The following is a 25,195-nucleotide window of genomic DNA, read 5'->3' as shown; positions in this document are numbered from 1 at the left end:
CCTAAAGCTGAGTTACAGCAACGGAAAAAATATATTTCTTCTTTTTAGGAATTCCTTTCTGGGAGAAGTGCGTGAAAGTGCATTTAACATTTTTTATGCCGTTTGTTTATTTTGTTTTTGTGTGCTTTGCTGGGGATTAGACCCAGGGTCTTGTACATACTAGTTGGGCCTTCTACAGAGCCACTCCCTCAGCCCCCGCTAAGCCCTCATCTTCAGTCTGTGTTGGAACATCAAGGAGACACTTCTCAGAAATCAAAGTTTCAAGTTCTAAAGGTAGCTTTCATCTTTCAAACCTCAGTGTGACGTTTGGTCTTCTTCTCTGCAGAGTGGGGTACCTAGCAGGCTGCCTGGTGCGAGCACTTGCCGAAAAACAGCCAGAGCTACAGATCAGTGAGCGAGATATACTCTGTGTTCAGATTGCGGGGCTCTGCCACGACCTAGGTAAGATCCTAACAATGTCTCTCGTCTCAGCATTCAAAAGTCAAGTCTAACCAAAGGAAATGTAGAAGTATTTTTCATTTTTCTTTTCTTTCTTTTTTTTTTACCCCCTTTGGTTTTTTAAGACAGGGTTTCTTCATGTAGCCCTGCCTATCCTGGAACTTACTTTGTAGACAAGGCTGGCCTCAAACTCAGAGATCCGCCTGCCTCTCCCTCTAGAGTTAAAGTTGTGTGCCACCACCACATGGCAGTATTTTAATTTTTCATTAATCACGGTACTTCCTAATATTGATGAGGATAAAACATTGCTGTGACTCGTGAATTTTCTGTATTAAGCATCTTTACCATGTCACACAAAAGGCATTATTCATTTATTAATTAATTTATGAGATAGGGTTCTTACTCTGTAACCCAAGCTGGTCTAGAACTCGCCCAGGCTAGCCTCCAACTCTTGACAGTCCTCCTGCTTCCACCTCCTGCGTGCTGAGATTGCAAGCTTGAGCCAGTGCTGGGCTAGAAGGGCCTTGTGCCCCGAGTTTCTCTTATTCTGTCTTTAGGATAATGGGATGTGATTCACCTTTTATCCTGTCGTTGACTAAAGTGGCTTTTCCTTGAGTTTCTTTGTTAAGTCCACCTCTTCTCACTATTAGCACGGGTTTAAAACAATGTTCTTCCCCGATTCATAGGAGGTCTTAGGCCAATTAAACCCTGGTAGAAGAATTTCATCTTAAGAAAGAAAGATGACTGCCTGACCTGATTAGTGACAGGAGAGTGCGTGTGCCTGTGCTTCCATGGTCAGAGCCTGAAGGAGCCGAGTGTAGAACACGGTCTTTCTGTCAGCCCCGAGGGTGCAGGAGGCTTGGTGGCCCTTCTTAGAAGATGCTTGGTTCTTGTATGCTTTTCGGTTTTGGCGATCAGACTCAACTGTAGGACCTGTATGTACTAGGCATTGGCTCTCCCACTGAGCCGCAACCCCAGCCCAAAATAAATGAACCTTGACTATTTTACGAAAAACTCTTTAGCATTCCTTGTCATTAATACAAAACTGGAGACCAATCCAAGCAGTGTTAACTTTCCAATATGGCCTTGCCTCTTAGTCTGTTGATTTGGAAAATTGAAAGGTCAGGTGTGTTCTGTTTTTATTATTACTAATTATTATTATTAATGTATACATTATTAACAGTAGCTGTTGATATTCAAAGTAAACAAAAATTTTTTAACTTTTCAGTTTTTACCAATTTATAAATATTTTTTTTATTTGAAGACTGCTTTTGTTTTTAGGTCATGGGCCATTTTCTCATATGTTTGATGGAAGGTTTATCCCACGGGCTCGCCCAGAGAAAAAGTGGAAGGTATGTATTGATGTGTCGCAAAGTCCATAGAAAGAAGTAGTATTTTATCTAGTTATTCAACTAAGATCTGTTTCCTTCTGTGTGTTGTAGCATCCTTCCCTGGGACAGCATTCAGGGTGCTTCTGTTCATGGGTCTGTGTTTCAGCCCTCACAGTAGCCTGTGGAGAAAGGACCTTATCTTCTGTTCAGAGCCCTCAGAAGCATAGAGATGTGCCTGACTTCACAGGGTCATGGAGTGGTGGACCAGCCCTGGAGAGCCAGCTCCCCTCTTTCAATGCAGTGTCCGTTCTACTCTGTCAGATTACTGTAGACTTTGTTTTCTTTTAAAGATTTATTTATTTGTTCATTCATTTGTTATATATACAATATTCTGCCTGCAGAATCAGAACTCTTAGGCATCAGCTCTCATTTTAGATCGTTATGAGCCACCACGTGGCTGCTGGGAATTGAACTCAGGACCTCTAGAGGAGTAGACACTACTCTTAAACTCTGAGCCATCTCGGCAACCCCTAGGGTTTGTTTTTAAAGCCCAGCTTCAGCTTTCATTTTGGTAATAGCCGTGAACTTAAGTATCGTCGGTCTCAGTAACTGAGCGTTTGTTTTAACACGGGGTCTTCCTATATAGTTCAGGGTGACTTTGTCCTCTGTTCTGCCTCAGCCTCCCCAATGCTGAGCGTATGGTACACCCTCACTTCAGGCTTTAAGCGAACCCTTTATAATTACACATTTACTGGAGATGAACCTGTACATTTTGAAGCAGTTTCTGAGAAATGAGATTGGCTTCCCAGTTTCTACTACCCTTGGCATAGAAAAGCGCAGGGACGCAAGACGAAAGCTCCTTACACGCCAAGCCCTTTGTTCTCTGCCCTCTTTTTTTTTTTTTTTAGGTATAATTTGCATTCAATAAATTATGCAGATATATGTTGTGTTGTTTTTATTCTAGGACAAGGTCTCACTGTGGAGACCAAGCTGGCCTTGAAACTGTTGCCTGCTTCTGTTTCTGTAGAGCTAGGATTAAAGGCGTGTGCTATCTATCCATCCCTCCTGGCTGAAACTGTGCAGAGCTGATCTGAGTTTGGCAAGTGGGGATGTGGACCATTTTCATCATTTGGAAATTTCCCTTGTGTCAGGCTTGTTTTCTGTGATGCTGGCGATCAGACCCACAGCAGTGCACACACACACACACACACACACACACACACAGCTTCACCTCTCTCCTCTTAGATGTGGTATCTTGGTTTCCCTTATACTATCAAAGCTGTTGCAAATATGATTTCCTGTTGTTTGCACTTCGTGGGGGGGGGGGCTTAGGGGGGCTTCCTCTAATGTTTAACCATTTAAAAAGTTGATAAGTGGGCTAAGAGCAAAGGTTAGTGGGAGATCCCTTGACAACAATTGACTTGTTAGGTTTGCTCCCCGGCACAGTACAGTCATAAGTGAATGCTCTTTTGTGCCGTATAATGATTTTAAGATTCCTGCACGTTGATGGCTTCTTACTGCTAAGATTGTATCCTAGTGTATGAGCCACAGTTTGTCCTTGCTTCTTTGGATGAACTTCATGTTGTTTTGGATTTGAGCTACTACATCTCAGGTTGCTGTGGGTGATGCTGTATAACAGCTCTGTGGAAATATCTTCTCCTGTCTCCTGACTGAATACCTGAAGTAGAATTACTGAGTCATATGCCAGATGTTTACTTAACTGGGTTTTCCAGTGTGCTCTACTTTACCCGCTCACAAGCAGCGTGTGAAAATCCCAGATGCTAGTCCACAACCTCACCCTGTGTGAATAGATAGCTCTTGGCCCGTCCCCTCCTACTTTTCCTCCCTTTTAACACCTGCTTGCTTTTGGCCGATGAACAGTTAGGGAGTTAGTTGTCCAGGGTTTATAATTTCTTTCTCAAGCAGGACTGATCTAATAGGATCTAGGAGCTACTCTGCCGTTATTGTATGTGTGCCATGTGTGTATATTTGTCTCTCTCTCTCTGTGTGCTATATGTGTGTTTGTGTGTGCGCGTGCCTGATGTGTGTGCGCTAGGGGTCAAATACATATGTTATACATGTGATAGGTAAGTGCTGTACAACTAAGCTGTATCTCCAGCCTTTAGAAAATATATTTAGGGGCTGGTGAGATGGCTCAGTGGGTAAAAGCACCCGACTGCTCTTCCGAAGGTCCGGAGTTCAAATCCCAGCAACCACATGGTGGCTCACAGCCATCCATAATGAGATCTGACTCCCTCTTCTGGAGTGTCTGAAGACAGCTACAATGTACTTACATATAATAAAAAAATAAATAAATCTTTAAAAAAATATATATTTACTTTTTTCATTTCATACTTGACCTCATGTGGAATTAATTCTTCTATACAAATAGTACAAATACAATCTTCCCTTTATTTATAAGAATACTTTTTTTTTCTTTTAACTGTCTTATCTGCAGTTATAGCCCCAGCTTAATAAGGATAATGTTTTTGAATAGTAGTCAATCCTTTTCTCATAGATCTAAATTTATTAACACTTTCAAACTTCCCATATATAATGAATCTTCCTAGATTCTGTTTCACACTTTTTAAGAAAATTATTTCCCAGATCCAATTTCACAGGATTTTTAAAATTATGTATTTTATTTTCTATAAGTGTTGCCTGAATGCACATGTGTGTGATCACTTTCGTGCCTGGTACAGAGGTGAGAATAAGCCATTGGATACCCTGGATCTGCACTAACGGATGGTGTGAGTCACCATGCTGGTGCTGGAGCCCAAACCCAGGTCCTCGGCGTGGATAGCAGGTTTTCTTAACCTCTAAGCCACTTCTCCAACCCCATGTCTCACGCTTCCCTAATTACTATTATTGGATAATATGATTTTGTACTTCAAACAGTGATTGTGTGCCTGAATTCACACAGTGTGATCCAGCATTCTCCAGTAATTACTCCAGAGGCCACAAGGAGTCAATTGCAAGCTCCAGGCCACGCTGTGTAGTGAGTTTAGGTCAATGTGGGTCATGTAATGAGACCTTTACTCAAAACAGAAAACATATCATCAAGATAACATACGTTGATAAGATATCTGTTAATTATGAACAGATATCTGTTCATAGTTGAGCCAATTCAAAATAGTTATAGGATCATTTCAGGTTTGTTTTCATTTTGAGTCAGTTTTGTTAAAATGCACAATAGGGCGGATGTCTCTGGGGTCATTTGATCTTTGCAGTGATTGTGATGAGTGAGCAGAGATGGGAGCAAGGAGGTGAGCAAAGAGGTGACAGATCTGAGAATTCAGTTCAGATCTTGACGCCAGAGCTGGGATTTTGAGTTCCTAGCAGTGCAATATCCTAGTAGACCACAAGGTGGAAGCACTAACAAACAGCTTATCACTTCAAATGTTCTGTTGATGGGGGGAAAAAAACCCTAAATTTTAGAATGATAGTCATTCTACCGATATGATCTGGTAATAATCTCCTTGGTAATGTGAATTATTATATTTTATAAAGTGTTATTCATTGTATTTATGGAATAATAAACTGGTATATAATGGTGGTGTAGAGCGGGGGGGTCAGTAAGAGAGAATCTGAGAGCGCTTCAGTGAGACTCCTCCCGTTGTGCATTTTAAAGACTAATAAAAGTTGTTTGTGACAGGGCGTGATGATGCACCCCTTTAATTCCAGCACTCAGAAGGCAGAGACAGGTGGATCTCTGTGAGTTCAAGGCCAGCCTTGTCTATATAGCAAGTTCCTGGCCAACCAGAGCTACATAGTGAGACTCTGTCTCAAAAAAACAGCCAACCAAATGAAAATTTTTTGTAGACAAGTAAAATATTGACTAACTTAAAAGCTGTAACAATGTTGTTGGAAACTGGATAGTTAGCATGTGGTGGGACTTCACCTGAGCAGGACCTAGAATCCAGAACAGCCTGTTTCATTAGAGCCCCCGGTGGCTGAGAACCTGTACTAAGCCGTATTCTACTGACTTCCCCCAGCACGAACAGGGCTCCATTGAGATGTTTGAGCATCTGGTCAATTCTAATGAACTCAAACTTGTCATGAAGAACTATGGTCTCGTCCCTGAAGAAGACATTACCTTTATCAAGGAACAAATTATGGGACCACCTATAACACCAGTCAAAGATTCCTTGGTAAGTTTTTATTTGTGTTAATCAAAGCCAGCTGGTATTTCCTATCTGATGTCGTCTGGATTCTTTCAGAGCTATACATTCAGTGCTAAGTGTCAAGATGTAAGTTTCGTGCATTTGCCTTCTTATATAACCGAGTGACGTATTTTTCCCTAATCTTGAGTCCGTTAGACATTATTTACCCCAAACGATAGTTAGTGTACTTGGGATGCAGAAGCAAGAGGATCAAAATGTGAATGTATGCACCGTGGGCCGGAGAGACGGCTCAGTAGTGAGAGGGCTCGCTGTGCAAGCATCAGAATTCAGATCTCTCACATCCATGTCACAAGCCACACTTGGTAACAGACACCTTTAGTTCCACCACTCAAGGGGCAGAGGCCAACCTGGTCTACATAGACAGTTCCAGGACACCCAGCCCTTCATAGGGGGAACCTGTCTCAAGTAAACAAAATAACACAACCACAACAATTTAAAAAAAAAAAAAGCATTGCTGGACACAGGCTTGTAACCCCAACACTGTGAGAGGCAGAAGACACTCAATTGACCTCTGGTGCATCTTGTATGTGCACACACACACAAACACACAGGAGCTAGATTGAGGAACAATTATCTCATTTCTAAAACAAAAATTTAGTTTCAAACATGCTTTGAATGTCTTGTCTTGAGAGTAGCTGTGCAGCTGTTTTAAAACCCAGCTGTTTTATAACCCAGCTATGCTGGCACATGGCTGTTGCAGTCTGTCCCGAGAGGAGGGAGAGAGGTGAAGGTAGGGTCTTCCTCACCTATAAAATGAATTCAAGGTGAGACTGGGTTACAAAAGAAAAAAAGGGGGGGGAGCTGGGTGTGGATCTCTGAGTTCAAGGGCAGCCTGATCTATAGAGTGAGCTCCAGGACAGCCTGGGCTACAGAATGAAAACAACAGCAGCAAAATCGGGAAGGAGGGAACTAAGAGAAATCTATTAGTATATACATACATTACATACATACATATATACACACATACATAAATACATACATATATGTGCACACAGAAAGAGGGATTTCTTTTTTTGTTTTTCCCTGGGGGAGGGCAGGAGAGAGAAGTCTTGCTTTATAGGCCCTGCTGACTTTGAAGTTATAATCCTGCCTCAGTCTTCTGAGTGCTGAGGTTATAGAGTCCCCACACTTAGTGAAAGACATTATTATTTTAATATATACATTCAAGGTTTAACATTTAAGGAACTTTTTTTTACTAGTTTGTAATTAAATAAACATATTGTTGGTTTGGGGAAATGTATTAGTAGTGTCCTTTCGATGGCACCGGAAGACCTAACATTTTATTTATATACTTGTAAAAAACTTTTTTTTAAAGATTTATTTATTATTATATCTAAGTACACTGTAGCTGTCTTCAGATGCACCAGAAGAGGGCACCAGATCTCATTACGGATGGTTGTGAGCCACCATGTGGTTGCTGGGATTTGAACACAGGACCTCCGGAAGAGCAGTCAGTGCTCTTAACCACTGAGCCATCTCTCCAGCCCCACTTGTAAAAATTTTAAGTTACATTTTTACTTATCTGTGTGTGTGTTGTGGAGAGGCGGGGCGGGGGGGCTACATGTGGAAGTCACGGACAGTTTGTTGGAGTCCGTTTTAAAATCTCCTTCCACCTTGTGGGTCCTGGGGATAGAACTCAGGTAGTCAGGTTGGGAGCAAAAGCCCTTACTTGCTAAGCCATCCCACCAATCCTTCACAAACTTGGTATTTATTCATTTATTTTCACAGTGCCTGCCATTCAGGTCCAGGCCCTCACTGATACCTGCCTCTACCTTGGAGCTGCATCCCTGGCTGGAAGGCTTGGTGGTGATAGCACAGCACAGCACAGCACATACTTCACCGTTTCTTCTCCTTCTACTTCATTAGAAGTGAGAAGGAGATAGAAAGATGATCATCTTCTAACTTGAGCGTCTTGTTTATAATTTGCAGATCGATACGGTTGCTTATAAATAGGTCTGTCTACCTAAATCTTCCATGAGATTCTCTTGTTTTCCAGTGGCCGTATAAAGGCCGCCCTGCCACGAAGAGCTTCCTTTACGAGATAGTGTCTAACAAGAGGAATGGCATCGACGTAGACAAATGGGATTATTTTGCCAGGTACGCACTGAAGACTCCCAGAAGCGGTGGTAAGAAGCTTTGTATAAATGTAGCAGTAGGGCCTACACTGCCTGGCCCGAAGCTGGGCTCTGTGGTCCTGGCATGGACTGACACTGGCTTCATGGGCACTGTGGGAGGCAAACTGCCTTCCCTTCAGCCTGAGGACGCGGGGCTCCTTCCACCCCTCTTCCTACGCCACAGTCACTCTTTCTTCTGGGTGTCGGGGTAGCTCCCAGGCTGGGGTCAAGGTAGAAGACTATCATTTTGAACTAGGAAAAATCCCCTTTTTCTCTCTGTCTGCTTTCATCTTCATGATCAAGACTTTGTTCTTAAACTTACTGAAAGATTTTAGTAATAAGTGAGAACAAATGCCGACCTTCTAGGAGCTCATGCCTCAAGTTGCTGTGAACGTCAGTACCTGATCAGTCTTTTGTTTGTTTGTTGATGCATTGTCTCAGCATGTGGCTTGGCTGGCCTTGAACTCACTACGTAGACCAGGTTGTCCTTAGACTCATAAAAATCCACCTGCCACCACTGCCTGGCTCACATGCCTAGTCTTTTTGTTTGTTTGTTTATTCTGCACTTACAATTTTATTATGGTTTTGAGACAAGGTCTCACTGTGCAGACCAGTGATCTGCCTGTCTTCGCCACCTGAGAGATCTCCCATCATCTTAAAGTAAATCTCAGACTACATAGCATCTCATCGAAAAACCTATCTGTGTGGCTCTGTAAATAAAGTGTCTCTGTTAAACCTAAAAGCACTCTGCAATTGCTTGAAGATTTTTTTTTTTTTTTTTTTTTTTTTTTTTTTTTTTGAGACAGAGTTTCACTTTGTAGTCCTTGCTGTCTGGATCTTGCTGTGTAATTCAGACCGGTCTCAAACTCAGAGATCTTCCTGCCTCTGCCTCTGGAGTGATGGGATTAAAGGTGTGTTCCATCATTCCTGACTAAGATAGGACTTAATACATGGTCAGGATTTAAAATCCCCTAGCTGTTTGATAACTGCCTTGTTGCTGTTAGTTTACAGTTCATAACCCAGCACCCACACTGTCCCTGGTGATGGCTCTCCAGTCCTTTATTCTCTAGCCACTCCCCTCACATTCTTCCAGGACATTTCCCACTGACTTGCCTGGCTCAGTTACACCCCCTGTGTCCTTCAGTATATCCTCCAGGCCCTGACCAGCCTTCTGCAAGCTGGTAGATCCAAAGCCTGTAGTGTTTGTATTTAAGGCAGCTTCCTCGTTGAAAAGTTTCCTATCTCTGCTTTGGAACTTTCTAGAGACTGTCACCATCTTGGAATCCAAAATAATTTTGATTACAAGCGCTTCATTAAGTTTGCCCGTATCTGTGAAGTGGAGTACAAGGTCAAGGAGGACAAGACCTACATCCGTAAGGTGAAGCACATTTGTTCGAGAGAAAAGGTAAGAGCGCATCCCCAGAAAATAAAAATGCAGTTCTCGATCTGGAACGTGAAGATGAGCATCCAGCCAGCTGGGAAATTCCAGAAGCCATCTTTCTTTTCTTTCATTTCCTTCCTCCTCGCAATTCTCTATTTCTCATGAATGACTTTTTTAGATCATGTGCATGTGTGTGGTCTGTGTGTGTGTATGCTTGCTCTGCACTCCTGCGTGAGTGAATGCGTGCGAGGCTGCACTCTTGCAGCGCTCTCTGCCTTACCCCTCACATCCAGGTCTCTCCCTACCCCTCATGTGTGTTTCCTAGTCATCTTCTGTTTCTGTCTCCCTCGACCACACCCAGCGTATTCCATAGGTGCTGGGATCAGAACCCAGGTCCTGATGGTTGTGCAGCAAGGACTCTTAACTAGTGACATTTCTCTAGCTAGCCCCACATACTCTTTATTTATTTATTTTTTTAAAGATTTATTTATTTATTATATGTAAGTACATTGTAGCTGTCTTCAGACATTCCAGAAGAGGGAGTCAGATCTCGTTACGGATGGTTGTGAGCCACCATGTGGTTGCTGGGATTTGAACTCTGGACCTTTGGAAGAGCAGTCGGGTGCTCTTACCCACTGAGCCATCTCACCAGCCCCACATACTCTTTAAAACAACAGCAACAACAACAACAGACATATTATCATTTGTAGTTATGTGTATATGTGTCTGCATGCGTGTGTATGAACATGAGTGCAGGTTCCTCTAGAGGCCTGAAGAAGGCATCACATGCCCTGGAGCTGGAGTTACAGGCAGCTTTACATGCCTAACATGGAAGAGTACCACCGGTGGGTTCTACCTGCTAAGCCATCTCTATAGCTCTTCACACCTCTTTTAATGCTTAGCATCTAACTGTCGTAACACTTTTTTCCTCTATTATATTTTTCTTTTATTTTTTAAAAGTTCTGTCATGTTTTAAATTTATTGATGTATGTGAATACACTGTTACTGTCTTCAGATGCACCAGAAGAGGGTATCAGATCCCATTACAGATGGTGGTAAGACACCATGTGGTTGCTGGGAATTGAACTCAGGACCTCTGAAAGAGCAGTCAGTGCTCTTAACCGCTGAGCCATCTCTCCAGCCCCCTCTATTACATTGTTAAACAATAACAATAGTAATAATAAAATTAAACCCCACAGTTATTGAGTCTTATTCTAGGTAGGTTTTAAGTGCTTTTGATAGGTCAACTCAATTCTTATTACCCTACGAGTTAGTATTACTATTTCGTTTGTTTCAGTCTGTGTTCTGTTGCTATAACAATACCTGCACCTGTGTAATTTATGAAGAAAAGGGGTTTATCTACTTTGTAGTTCTACAGGAAGTTTAAGAGCGTGCTAGTAGCATCTGCTCTACTTTTGGTATGGATCCCATGCTGTTCCATGCATGGCGAGAGCTGGAAGTGCAAACAAGAATGGTCCTGAGGAGAGGTAGGGCAGTTCCAGTCTGGCTTTATAACAGCCTGCTTCCACAAACTAACCTAGTCACTTCATGAGATCAGAGCTGTGATACCCTAATCCACTCTTAAAGGGCCTACCACTCCCTTACTGCTGTTACTTTAGGGACTAAATTGGGATATGAGTTTTGGTAGGACAAACCATCCTTTCTATTTACCAGGTGAACACAGTGAGGTATGTGGAAGGGTCTAGTTAAATAATTAACACAACTGAAATTTCAACCCTGTTAGGTCCTTACTGGATGATACTCATCTAACTTAAGAAGTGGTATGGAGGGCTGGAGAGATGGCTCAGCGGTTAAGAGCACTGACTGCTCTTCCAGAGGTCCTGAGTTCAAATCCTAGCAACCACATGGTGGCTCACAACCATCTGTAATGAGATCTGATGCCCTCTTTGGTGTGTCTAAAGACAGCTACAGTGTACTTATATATAATAAATAAATCTTTAAAAAAATGGAAGTGGTATGGAATTATGCTATAGGAAAGTCTTTCTGTTTGCTGGCCCTTTTTAAAGCTCTGTCATTTTTTATATTTATTTATGTATTGTGCCTTCAGCACTCAGGAGGCAGAGGCAGATAGATGTCTCTGAGTTCTAGGATGTCTGTGAGATCCTTTCCCAAACAAAGGTAGACACCATCTGACCCTGCAGTCCTGTTTCTGTTCCCTTACAGGAGGTTGGAAATCTGTATGACATGTTCCACACTCGCAACTGCTTACACCGAAGAGCTTACCAACACAAGATCAGCAACCTCATCGACATAATGTAAGGATGTCAGTGGTCCTTCACTGTGAAAGTTTGCAGGGTGCTTTGCCACATTAGCATCCCCAGTGCACGCTGTATAGTAGAAAAAGGTATACTTAAAAGAAGCCTAGCATAAACCAGGCATGGTATCGCACACCTTTGGTCCCAGCATCTGGAGGCAGAGGTTGGCAGATATGTGTGAGTTCAAGGCCAGCCTGGTCTACAAAGTGAGTTCTAGGATAGACAGGGCTATGTAGAAAAACCCTGTCAAAAAAGGGGAAAAAACATGTAAAGATTAATGTGGTAGTACAGGTCTGTGATGCCAGAGAGAGAGAGAGAGAGAGAGAGAGCGCTAGAGCTCAAGGTCATTTCAGCGTTTCAGGTATGTAGCAACTTTAAAGGCAGTCTGAGACATTGTCTCAAGAGGAGAAAAGAGCTTAAGTAATTTTGTTTTCAGTTCAGAGTCAGGGAGAGCCTTTGGTTCATGGTTTAATACACTTCTCCTGAACTTGTTTAAAGGAAAATCATGTTATTTCTGCACCCATAAAATTGAGGCTGAGTATCCTTATTATTGGAAAAACCAAATAACATAAAGGCCTCTAAAGCTCTGCTGTCCTGCCTGGAGCACAGTAGGTGTGCAACTCAAGGCCTCTAAAGCTCTGCTGTCCTGCCTGGAGCACAGTAGGTGTGCAACTCAAGGCCTCTAAAGCTCTGCTGTTCTGCCTGAAGCACAGTAGGTGTGCAACTCAAGGCCTCAAAAGCTCTGCTGTCCTGCCTGGAGCACAGTAGGTGTGCAACTCAAGGCCTCTAAAGCTCTGCTGTCCTGCCTGGAGCACAGTAGGTGTGCAACTCAAGGCCTCTAAAGCTCTGCTGTCCTGCCTGGAGCACAGTAGGTGTGCAACTCACGGTCATACACAGTAGTCTTTCAAACATTGACCGTACCTTATATGTTTTCTTAAACTAGAAGGATCCTTGTGTGCACGATGCAAAGCAAATCTTCAAAATTTCCTTCTATGTTTTTACAAAATGACCTCAGGATTACAGATGCCTTCCTCAAAGCAGACCCCTACGTGGAGATTACAGGGACTGCCGGGAAGAAGTTCCGCATTTCCACAGCCATTGATGACATGGAAGCCTTCACTAAGTTGACGGGTAAGCACTCAAGACACAATATTTGTTGCTACCTAATACAACTAGATTAATACTAAAAATTTTAAACTAAAATTAAAAAAAAACAAACAAACAACCTTGTCAGCACTGAGCGCTAAGTCAAAGGCTGAAAGGTTGCTAGGGTATCATACAGACTCAAACCCAGCAGGTCGTTAATTAAGGGCTGATGGTAGATAGGAATGCCATATGAGGCCCTGGGTCCAGTCCACAGCACCACACTCCCCCAAAAAAGTTTATAGTGGAGAAATCTGAGGACTATCACCTTAATCACCTGATCAGGTTCAACAGTGCATCGTGGCAGCAGCATAGGCAGGATGGCTCCCTGATCTGCCCTAAAGGCCAGCATTCCGGCAAGGAACTGGTCTAGCTCTAGATTTTCAAAGACTAAAAGCATGTGACCATTAGTTTATCTACATATTTGCTTGGTTTCACTGTTACTAATGGTGAAAAGCTTAAGTTACATTATTAAGACATGTTAACAATTTTTAAAAATATCACTGTTAAATTTCTTGGCTCATTTATTTATGTTTTAAAAAGTAAATGTTCCTGTTCTTGGGAGATACATACTGCAGTGTTCAAATGTTTCATTTAAAAAAAAAATGGTATTCACACAGCCAGATGCAGTGGCTCACACTGTCCAGCCGGATGCAGTGGCTCACACTGTCCAGCCGGATGCAGTGGCTCACACTGTCCAGCCGGATGCAGTGGCTCACACTGTTTGTTGTGGATAGATTGGTCTTGTATTTGATGCTAATTCCATTTTCCTGGGAGGAGCTCCAGGCAGGGAGTGAATCCCATCCACAGGTGACTTGTGAGCCTTCTCCCCACCTTAACTGGTAAAATAAAGGCTAGAGCTGGTGATTGGGCAGTAGAAAGGAAGGTGGAGCTGAAAAGTTTGGGGGAGGAAGAGAGAGAGGATGACAGAGGGGAGGGAGGAGGAGGAAGGACAATGGAGCAGAAGCACGTGGGCTGGAGGAACCACAAGTTCCTCCTAGCTGGGGAGTACAGTAGCATAGCGGTAGATCTGCCCAATCTAGTCGTGTAGCTTGTATTCATATTAATTGAATTATGATTTCTTTGCCCAGGCTTTTTGGGGTTGGAGATTTACCGTAACATTATACCTTTAAACCCACTACTCAGGGGGATTGCCACAAGTGGAGACCAGCCTGAGCTCCATCGTGAGTTCAAGCTTCTCTAAGAATGAGACCTTCTCTCAAAAAAGAAACACAAAGCAAGAAAATTGTATACACATACAGCGCTTGTGTGGAAAGCGAGGATCATAAACTCGGTTGAAGGATATCTGAATTAGAAAAGTTGTAAAGAAAATTGAAAGAAGAGATTTTTTCCCCGTCTATTGTGATCATAGAATAAAATATTTTAAAACTTAAAAAAGAACCTTTAATTAGGTCAGTTTACAAACTTACATGTACTGGTCACTTAGCTTCAACTGTTACTGCACAGAAGTTTTCCCCACGTACCTCTTTCTGCAGACATTGGGCCATTTTAAGTAGATCATAGACATCATTTTGTTTGTAAATGTTTAAGGCCATCTGGGACTAAGTAGCAAGATTTGTCTCATTTACAAAAATGAAGGCCCCACAGTAATACGTTAGGCTCTGTGTACTGCCTGCGCCAGCTCGATCCGTTGGTTCCAATGCACTCTCAGTTCATCTCACCCCCTTCTGCCCGTGCCTTCTCCCTCTCTTGCTGCCATCTTCTTTGACTCAGACATCATAATGTTCCTGCCTTATTGAGACCATTTCAGGACCCCAGTGGAGTGTCTTTAAATCCTGCCATCGTTTTAACGTGAATGAAATTTCATCACATTGACAGATAACATTTTTCTGGAGGTTTTACACTCTACTGATCCACAGTTGTCTGAGGCCCAAAGTATTTTAAGGAACATTGAATGCCGCAATCTATACAAGTATTTGGGTGAGACCCAGCCAAAGCGTGAGAAGATTAGGAAGGTAAGTTGAATCACCAGCAACCCTGTTGTTAGTGGAGGGTTGATCGAACCACTGTTCTCAAGAGCAAGCCATTAGTCTATCACAGCAACCACGTCTCCTGTTTATTCTCATTTAGTCTTCTCAATATTCTTAGACCCATTTACCAGATAAGAAACTGAGGCTGAGCAATAGTCAATAAATTGTTCATGAAAGGAGTCAGGTAGGACCCAAAGGCAGGTCTAGACAACTGTAAATATGCCCTCTCAAATTCAATAAGGGCCTCAAATTTTAGATAGATCCAACCACTGGAAAATGGATATCTAAGGCAGAAATCCCTCAAAATAAGACCCGTGCAAACGCCACTAAGACTCTGAGAAGGCGGGGTTTTTTTGTCTATTGTTGACCCTTAAGCAATGCTGATTAGGGACACTTGACACCATGCAGTCAAAAATTGACCTTTAACTTTTTTTTAAAGGTATTTGAGACTTTTTTTTTTAAAGAATTTATTTATTATATGTAAGTACATTGTAGCTGTCTTTAGACACCAGAAGAGGGTGTCATATGTTACTACGGATGGTTGTGAGCCACCATGTGGTTGCTGAGATTTGAACTCAGGACCTCCTGAAGAGCAGTTAGTGCTCTTACCCGCTGAGCCATCTCACCAGCCCCAACCTTTAACTTTTGACTGTCCGAAAACTTAACTACTAAAAGTCTGTCATTGCTCAGGAACTGGACCAGCACTGTGACAGTCGGCTCCTTAGATTTTGCATGTCGTTTGTATTGTATGTGGCCAGAAATACAGAAGGCCTGGGAAAGGCGAGCTTGCTGCTCTAAGCAGATTTCTGGGGAGATGCTGGGAGAGGGTCACAGGGGCTGCGTGCAACACTAGTCACTGCAAAAACAGCAGGAGGTAGCCATAGATAGATAAATGCAACGTTCTTTCTGAACTGTGATGGTTGGTTTTGTTTGTTTTTTAATGAAGAGTGCCCTGTTCATTTCGAAGCCAGCAGGCAGTGGAGCTGTCTTGTCGGGGTATCTATGTTTTCCTTTGCCGAAGAAGAGAAGTAACGTGGTATAAGTGCTTAATGACAAACTGGATCCTAATTGGGGGTCTTATCTCTTCTAGGAAGAATATGAACGGCTTCCCCAAGAAGTTGCTAAAGCCAAACCTGAAAAAGCCCCGGATGTTGAACTGAAGGCCGAAGATTTCATAGTTGATGTAAGAAGTGGGCCCAAGAATAGACTCAATGAAAATTTGTGTTTTAAAAAAATGCCTGCCGGGTGTGGTGGTGCATGCCTTTAATCCCAGCACTCGGGAGGCAGAGGCAGGCGAATTTCTGAGTTCAAGGCCAGCCTGGTCTACAAAGTGAGTTCCAGGACAGCCAGGGCTACACAGAGAAACCCTGTCTCGGAAAAAAAAAAGAAAGAAAGAAAAGAAAAGAAAAAGAAAAAGGAAAAAAATGCCTTCCCTTCAGGGAGGTGGGTGGGCAGGATGGTGCATGCCTTTAATTCCAGCACTTGGGTAGCAAAGGTAGGCTGATCTCTGAGTTCAAGGCCAGCCTAGTCAGTGTATGTGGCTAATGCCCACCCTGCTTGACACTGCACCTGAGGAGCCCGTTCTGCATTCATGTCTTCTGTAAGCCAACACCGCCAGTCCTGTCCCTCCTCCTATAGACTTTCCCTTTAGCAGTTAGACAGTCTTTCATCTGAAAAAAAAAAAAAAACAAAAAACAAAAAAAAACACTACATCCATCTTGCTGCCTTTTTTCTCCTTTGGGGGCAAACTCAAGGAAATGCCTTCTGAATTCTGAATTCTTAGATTCCTACCTGGCTCTTTCCTGCTCACTTATATTTCTACTGCCACGTTAGCCTGAGGACCTGAGTTCTGTCTGCAGAATCCGCTTAAAAAAATTCACACAGACACACACACTCACACATAGACAATACACGCACACATACACACACACACACACACACACACACACACACACACACACACAGAGAGAGAGAGAGAGAGAGAGAGAGAGAGAGAGAGAGAGAGAGAGAGAAAGGATGGCAGCACACACTTTTCAGGCCAGAACTAGGGATGGAAAGACCAGAGGACCCTGCGGCTCCCTGGACCTCCGGCCTAAGTGACTGGATGAGCTCCCAGCCAGTGAGAGAGCCTGTCTCAGAAAAATGAAGTGCATGACACCTAAAGAGTGCCAGCCAAAGCCAACACCTGGCCTGCTCTTGTTCATACCCATGCGTACACAGACGTTGTCTACTATCTCTTGGTGTCTATCACATGTGAGGCAATGCCTTTGTACCCTGCTTAGGTGAATACTCATAGACCCTTCCCCCTCCACCCAGGTTCCTAGACCAAATCCCCAGAGGTGGTCATGTGCCAGTTATTTTTATCCCATGTATGATGATGTCCATTATCCCTACTTCTGAGCCCCCAGAGGACTCAGTTCATTTCTCACGTCTCGCGTCATTATGTGATTGCTTACTTGTCTGTTGTTTTAATTAAGGTTATCAATGTGGATTATGGGATGGAAGACAAGAATCCAATCGATCGTGTTCACTTCTATTGTAAGAGCAACAGCAAGCAAGCGGTCAGGATCAATAAAGAGCAGGTAATGGTCACGTAAGAAAGGTCCGCTCTAGAGGTATGTGTTTGGCAAGTCTTAAAGTCAGTTTGTGTTCTGCATACTAATCAGGTTGTAAAGTTAGTGTGTACTGTTAAAAATAAACAGAGAGTGCAGCCCACTGAGTCAGCTAAGCAGGGCTCACACAGGCTTTCAGACACCGAGGTGGCAAGCACTGGGCCTCCTGGCTCTGCACCACGCTCTCTGCATGTGTGCTGTGGCTGTTAGCTTGGTGCTTCCCTGGGACTCCTAACTGTGGGAACGGCGTGTCTCTGACTCTTGCCTGTTCTTGGGACTCTTTTCCTCTTGTCACGTTGATTGATGCAGCTTCGATGTGAGGGCTTTTGCCTTGTCTGATTGTGTTTTGTTTTGTCATGTTTGGTTGTCTCTGGGAGGCCCGCTCTTTTCTGATGGGAGATGGAGGAGGGGGAGTGGTTCTGGGGAGGGGGTGGGGAGCTGAGAGGATCGGAGGAGGAGAAACTGGTCAGCATGTGTTGCATGACAGAAAAATCTATTTTCACCTGTAAAAAGGCATGGCTAGAGAAATGGCTCAGTGATTATGAGTACTTACAGCTCTGGGAGAGAACACTGGTTTGATTTCTAGCATGTATGTGGTATGCATACATATATACACACATACATACTACAGGTAAAACACACACACATAAAATAAAACTAATGAATTTGTTTTTATAAGTAAAGCATAAGCCAGGGATGCTAGTACATACTTGTAATCCCCACATTTGGGAAGCTAAGAGTCAGGAGTTGAAGGCCAGCCTGGGGTACACAAGACTCTCTCAAGATAAAACAAACAGCAATATTAAATAACTGTGTCTAGCTGGGCATGGTAGTATACACCTTTGATCCTAGCAGTCCAGAGTCATAGTCAGGTGGATGTCTGTGAGGCAGCCTGGTCTATATAGTGAGTTCCAGGCCACCCACAGCAACAGTAGTAAGACCCTTCCTCAAAAAAAAAAAAGAAAATCGGGCTGGTGAGATGGCTCAGCAGGTAAGAGCACCCGACTGCTCTTCCAAAGGTCCTGAGTTCAAATCCCAGCAACCACATGGTGGCTCACAACCATCCGTAACAAGATCTGACTCCCTCTTCTGGTGTATCTGAAGACAGCTACAGTGTACTTACATATAATCAATAAATAAATCTTTAAAAAAAAAAAAAAAAAGAAAAGAAAAAGAAAATCTAACTAGGCAGTGGTGGCGCACGCCTTTAATCCTAGTACTTGGGAGGCAAAGACATGTGAATCTCTGAGTTCGAGGCCAGCCAGAAAATCTATATATAAAGAAATAGACCTATATATACATATGTGTCTGGATATAGTGGTACAGGCCTTGATACCAAGAGCCTAAGACATTTTCTCAAAATAGGAAGGGGAGGAAAAAGAGAGGTAGGAACAGAACTCAGTTGTGAGAAATATTCACCTTGCATACCCTGAGGCCTTGGGTTCAATCCCTGATCCACAAAAAAAAAAAAAAAAAAAAAAAAACTTTTTTAAATAAAGTGCTAGATACACCTAGAACATGGGATCCTTAGTTCAAGGTAAGCCCAGGCTACAATCATGAGACTTTATCTCAAAAAAAGAGGTATAATAACAGGCAATTTCCAGTGTCTCCTGGTTGCTGAATATCATTTAAAGTGCAGTGTTTGGTCTTAAGTGTCAGCTACAACATCTAGTGGACCATGGCTGAAGTTATACAAGTTAAATGGGCTTATCTGTATATCTTACATGAGAGTCTGTGGTATGTATATAATTTATGTCCTGTATCTTTCAGGCTTTTAAGCCACTGACCCCACACGGCGGGTGGTGGACAAGGGGCAGCCCCAGGTACCAGGTTCTCAGCCTCCGGCATCCCACACTGGACACGGCAGAGGAGCTGAGAACAGAATAGGGGCCCCGGGCGACACTTGGCCCTGGAGATAAGGGACAAGAGGGCAGGGGGAGAGGGGGTCACTGGGTGGTTCCTACACAGGCGAGAGTTCTTAGTCCGTTCCTTGGCTGCAGCATAGGAAGGCCTTCTGGCGGGAGGTTAGAGCGGCTCGTTAGGAAAAAGCCTATCCCAATTTTCAAGCATGGTGGACCTTGGTGGTCAGAGACAGTCTATGGTTTTAGAGCTTTATTGTAGAAAGGCAGGGAGAAAGAAAGAAGGTAGAAAGAGAGAGGGAGAGAAGGGGGGAAGAGAGAGAGAAGGAAGGCTAGAGAGTATGAGAGGTAAAAGCTTAGAGAGAAAGAGAGAGAGAGGTAGGGCCAAGCAGCCCCTCTTATAGTGGGCTAGGCTATCTTGCTGTTGCTAGGTAACTGTAGGGAGGCGTTTAGCCAGAATACCAGAAGCTTAGGACATTGTCTACGTGACTGAAAGCCACATGCCTCTCCTGTGGGTGCAGTAACTTCTTCAGGAGCCAGGGGTCCAGGAGACATGATTGAATGCCTTCCATCCCTTGTAGGTGGAAATTAACACCCATCTGGTCCCACCAGGGGAGACCAGGCTGTCTGTGCAAAGCCCATTGCTCCATAGTAATTAACATAAAATTCTGAGGCATTTTGCAGTAAATAAGTATTTTCTCCTTTGAATTATAATTGGAATAAAACAGGAGAGCAGCGCAGTGCTTTTAACTCAACATTAAAAATGGTTCCTCAGGGGCTGGAGAGATGGCTCAGCGGATAAGAGCACTGACTGCTCTTCCAAAGGTCCTGAGTTCAAATCCCAGCAACCACATGGTGGCTCACAACCATCCGTAACAAAATCTGATGCCCTCTTCTGGAGTGTCTGAAGACAGCTACAGTGTACTTACATAAATATATTAAAAAAAAAAAAAGTAGGAGCTAGTTTTAAAAAAAAAAAAAAAAAAAAAAAATGGTTCCTCAGAACCTGGGAGGCAGCTGAGTAGTTCTTGGCAGAGTGAACTCAAAGCTAAAATAAAATCTTTTCTTTTTATAAAAAAAAAAGGTGTCACAACTGCTGCCAGAGAAATTTGCAGAGCAGCTCATTCGGGTGTACTGTAAGAAGAAAGACGGGAAGAGCCTGGACGCCGCCGGGAAGCACTTTGTTCAGTGGTGTGCGCTCAGGGACTTCACCAAGCCACAGGTGGGGGACGCTCGCTCATCCTCGTACATTAAAAAAGAAAAAGAAAAAAAAAAAAGAAACCTGGAGTTGGGGTGAGACAGGGTCCTATGTAGCTCAGATTGGTCTCAACTTTGCTGTGTAGCCGAGGTTGGCCTTGAGTTTCAGGTCCCCTGCCTCGCTTCCCAAGATGCGAGTGTAGGGATGCAGCCACAGAGGTGCCTGGTGTACTTTTCAATCTTTAAGGAAAGCCCGAAAGTGATCCTTCTTATCCACTGAGAAGTTCTCATTTAAATTGTAGCAATGTGGGGCTGGAGAGATGGCTGAGGACCCTGATTCAATTCCCAGCACCCAGCAGCCACATGCGGCTCACAACCAGCTGTAACTCCAGTTCCAGAGGATCTGATGCCCTCTTCTGGCCTCCGTGGGTACCATACTCATAAAATAAGAAATGCCGAGGGAAAATTCTAAAAGAGGTTGAGGAGTTTGTGCCTGCACAGTCAAGATTGCCCGCACACACACAAGACACATATACACCCCCTGCACATACACATATAGATAGACACAATACACATATATCACACTCAGCACACACACACTACACATATACATCACACACATACCACATATATACCACATACATAGACAGAATACACATATATCATACACAACACACATACCACACACACACACACATACATACCTTAGACACACACAACATACACACACTTTTATTTTTTAAAGGAAAACAGAAATAGAATGTGTGTGTGGTAAGTGCCTTAGACCATGGTCTATTTCTTGTCAGGCCCTGTGTTAGGAACCACGATGAAGCCAGTACCTAAGAGGGTCATAGTTCCTTAGTGCCTGTGTCTCATTCTAAGTGTGTACCACAGACATACAAGTGAAAAGCAATTGTGTAGTGTTACGTGCTTTGGGGTGCAAAGGAGATCTTGCCAGACTTGGCTAGATGAGAAAAGCCTGCATCAGGAGAAGCTTACAGGCCAGCTCCTAAAGGAGGAGAGAGATCAGCGGCTGTTTCCAGGGCCAGCAGCAGGGCCATTAGGCGGGCATTGAGACGGAAACAGCACGGGGAAAGCTGAAAAGCTAACAGAGACCATGAGCCCTTTCAGGAGCAGCATCGAGTGGTGGATGCCCCCTGCCATCCGTGTGCCAGGGGCAGCCTGAAGCCATTGAACTGGAGCAAGTGAAATCTTTCAGTTCGCATTCTTAACACCTGCTGGAGCTGAAGTCCGAAGGTGTGATGTAAGCGCTTTACAACGCGGCTGCCTTTGAGAGGAGCAGCAGCTCCCAGGAGCTCTGTCCAGTCAGATCCGGTGTGCTCAGCAGAAGACATTTAACATCCGGACGTTACCAAAGTAACCGAAGGAACAAATGGAACAGTGACTCAGTGCCCGGGTGATCTTACTGTAGTTTAGGACAGGCTGAGGGAGCAGGTGGGCGTCCAGGAGCTGAGGCCCCTTCCAGCAGCTGGAACCATAGAGTGGTGACGCCCTGAAGCCCATGCCAGAGGAGATGGGAGGGAAACTACTCAGGCTGCACTGCCCTCTTCATCTCCAGACTATGACTCCACCCAAGGGCTAGAAAGGAGACGAGAGTGGCGGGTTTGAGTGGCGGGTTAAGAGGTGCTGAGTACCTGAGACGAATGGTCAGAGGCAGCCCGGCCTTGTTCCAGGAGGCGTGCACGGCCAGGGGCCTTGGTGCTCATGCTTCCTCCTCTCGGGTCATTGTGTGACCCTTGGGTGGAAGGGTGCATGTGGCTGGAGCTGTGTTAATGGGGCCAAAGTTAAGAGGTTTATTTAAAGAAAAAGGTCCCAGGGTTCTGGGTGTCATTTGTCCCTGTCCTCCTCTGTGTCCTCCCCCATTTGCAGACCTGGCTCATTTGTTTTCGAGGAGACTAGAGAAAAGAGAAGCAAGCCTGCAGTATAGCTTCTGTCTCCCCGTGAGCCCCATGCAGGGTGTGAACTCAGGCAGCTCTGGGCAGCTGTGTCCTGTGACTCAGCCAGTTTCCCATGAGACCTCTGTCTGCTTAGGACTATGGTGTTTTCTAGTTTATAGTCACAGGACATGTACAGCTTTGAATTTCTCAAGAGGAAGTGTATGTAGAAGCAATCTATGTTCAGGACAGAGGTGTGTGTGTCTGAGACACAGCCCAGATACAATGATGGAAACTGGCTTTTCTTTGTGTCCTGACTCTCTTTTCTCTCTCTCTCTCTCTAATAGGATGGTGACATTATAGCTCCACTCATAACACCTCTGAAATGGAATAATAAGACTTCATCTTGCCTCCAAGAAGTATCCAAAGTAAAAACATGTCTAAAATTTTAAGTGAATATCTGCGGTTAGTTCTTTTCAAAAACCTCTTTCCCTCTTCACAATTAAGTTAGGAAATATAATCCGGGCCCACCAATGACCTTTATTTAGTATCTGGAATGTATTCTCGTGCTGGGGTGGGGGGGTCTCGTTTTCATTCAAAATGAAAAATGGTAACATTAACAAATTTTTCCTATCTAGCCTGTGGTGGTTTGACTAAGAATGGTCCCATAAGGTCATATAATTCAATGCCTGGTCACCAGGGAGTGGAACTGTTTGAAAGGATTACAAGGATCGAGACAGTGTGGCCTTGCTATAGGAAGTGTGTCACAGAAGATGTGCATGCTCTTGTACTCTCTCTCTCTCTCTCTCTCTCTCTCTCTCTCTCTCCCTCCCTCCCTCCCTCCCTCCCTCCCTCCCTCCCTCCTGTCCATCAGCTACCACACAGCGCCTGTTCCTCGCCATGATGGTGGATTAACCCTCTGAAGCTGTAAGCACACCCCCAGTTAACCGCTTTCCTTTATAAGAGTTGCCTTGGCCGTGGTGTCTCTTGACTGAGACAGATGCTGTAAGAAGCATTATCTGGTGTATTTTTAGCACTGACTGAAACCTTTCTCCTTTAGCAACCTATTTCCCAGGATAACTCTCCCATCTATCCTGAACTCTTGGGACAAAGGATTGCCTTTTGTTTTTAAATCAGGAATTGAGACAAGGGTACAAACTAGAATGGAAATTGTGATGCGCCGTGTAGTTAAAAAAAAAACCAAAATCCCAGCCCACTGAAGAGGTGCCCGGCACCCTGCTCCCCCCACAACACCCCACCACTTCCATCCCTGTTAAGTGCCAGGCATGGGGGGCATCGGGAGCAGTTCTTTCCTCAGAGGAGCTGAGGTGTGTCAGGCGGGTACTCTACCGATGACCTCAGCTCCATCTCTGTCTTCCTGGTACAACTCCCCCTGTCCCCTGCTTTAGGAGAGGCTAGGTTCAGAGGACACCTCATACCAGGCTACTCCTGAGTCTGTCGTGACTCCAGACAAAATCAGAGTTTTAAAGCACCTGCAACCCCTCCAGCCCCAGGGGACTCACTGCTGCCAGCCTGGGGACAGGTCTTCGCCCATCTCTTCTGAGCTGAACTGGTCAGCTGACCACCGACCCCACCCTCTGGCTGCTCTCTCCGGCACCACTGTTGCTGCAGTGTGTTTACGGGTTTTAGAACATTCTGGACTGCCTTTGTGAGCTTAGCAGACTGCGCAGTGAGTCTCAGGTTCTCTTTGTAGCTTGCTGTTCCTACCAGTGCCGAGCCGCTGTGGTTCTCCCTGCTGCCCCCCTCACCCCCACTTTGCACAGCTTTACCAGGAATTGAGTCCAATTGGAGCCAACAGTGGTCAACAGAAATGCTAGAGATGCAGGCAGTGGGGACAGAGGCAGGAGCTGGAGGCGACATCTTAGTGATGATGCTCTCCCGGGCGAGCAGCCTTGTGCTGCCTCTCTCCTCCGGGTAGCCACGTTCTGTCTTGTCCACTCATGGGTGAAGAGTATTTGGTGTGTCTGCCACTATGGGGTCATAAATGCACACGGGAGGTGCTAGCTCCCCCACTAGCCACGGTGCCTCTGTAGATCCACGAGACAGCTAGGGGTCCCCCTCCCCTTTGTGTGCCCAGACTCAAGGTTAAGAAGTGGAAAGTTTTCTGCGAATATTTTTGTATTTTTGCCAGTCTATATTTTTTAAATCATTATGGTTTATTGTGGAGTTTTGTAGTCCTAATTTTGTACCATGGTATGTGGGAAACAAATCTGACCCATTTTCTGCCTTTGATGCTGTTTTCCTTGTGAGTACCTGTGTCGTTTACGAGACTGCATTAAAAATGGAGATTTTAACAGCTTAGTCTCTCGAGTTACTGAATACTGTCAGCTTGCTGTAAATAGAACCACAGGTTTAGTGACGGTGACATCAGTTGGGTAGGGGACAGCTGCCATAAAGCTTTCATGAGCGTTTCTATCCTGAAACTAGAGGCAAGCTCCTTAATCGCAGACTCTCATACCCTGCATGCCCGGTTTGGATTCCTGTACGAAGGAATATATTCTGTAGGGCCCACATAGATGCTTCTTGGTGTCACAGCATTGTGTGGGGTCTGCAGGACAGTAGTACGGACAAGGTCCCAGGTACTTGGTTTTCCTCACCAAAATAAAAGCAGGCTATAGCCGGCTCCTTTCCAGCAGAAGGCAGACCATGCACGGGAAGGGTATGGGGGCGTAAGCTCAAAGACTCTCGTGCCTGAAAACAAGCTCTTTCCTCTCAAGCCCCCTGGGTTCTGTCTACAGAGGTTCAGCCTCCGT

General features: G+C 44.3%; 1 protein-coding gene across 3 annotated transcripts in view; it reads left to right on the top strand.

Moving 5' to 3' along the window:
* The window catches only part of Samhd1 (SAM domain and HD domain, 1), a 37,563-nt gene extending 12,825 nt beyond the window's left edge, over positions 1–24,738 (top strand). Inside the window, exons 5-17 of one of the 3 annotated variants that reach the window (NM_001139520.2) lie at positions 326–441; positions 1,720–1,790; positions 5,765–5,920; positions 7,950–8,050; positions 9,331–9,472; positions 11,633–11,724; positions 12,740–12,855; positions 14,707–14,843; positions 15,949–16,041; positions 17,336–17,440; positions 20,414–20,551; positions 20,829–20,951; positions 22,769–24,738. In NM_001139520.2, coding sequence (NP_001132992.2) covers positions 326–441; positions 1,720–1,790; positions 5,765–5,920; positions 7,950–8,050; positions 9,331–9,472; positions 11,633–11,724; positions 12,740–12,855; positions 14,707–14,843; positions 15,949–16,041; positions 17,336–17,440; positions 20,414–20,551; positions 20,829–20,912 — 1,351 coding nt within the window. In that variant the 3' untranslated portion in view covers positions 20,913–20,951; positions 22,769–24,738. Of the gene's footprint in view, positions 1–325; positions 442–1,719; positions 1,791–1,880; positions 2,712–5,764; positions 5,921–7,949; positions 8,051–9,330; positions 9,473–11,632; positions 11,725–12,739; positions 12,856–14,706; positions 14,844–15,948; positions 16,042–17,335; positions 17,441–20,413; positions 20,552–20,828; positions 20,952–22,768 lie in introns of those variants that run through there. The other 2 variants (NM_018851.4, NM_001370610.1) reach the window with 2 other exon arrangements.
* The last annotated feature ends 457 nt before the right edge of the window (positions 24,739–25,195 follow it).

This window comes from Mus musculus, chromosome 2, assembly GCF_000001635.26.
Source record: "Mus musculus strain C57BL/6J chromosome 2, GRCm38.p6 C57BL/6J".
NCBI classification, from domain to species: Eukaryota; Metazoa; Chordata; class Mammalia; order Rodentia; family Muridae; genus Mus; species Mus musculus.
This window is presented reverse-complemented; position numbering and strand designations above follow the sequence as displayed.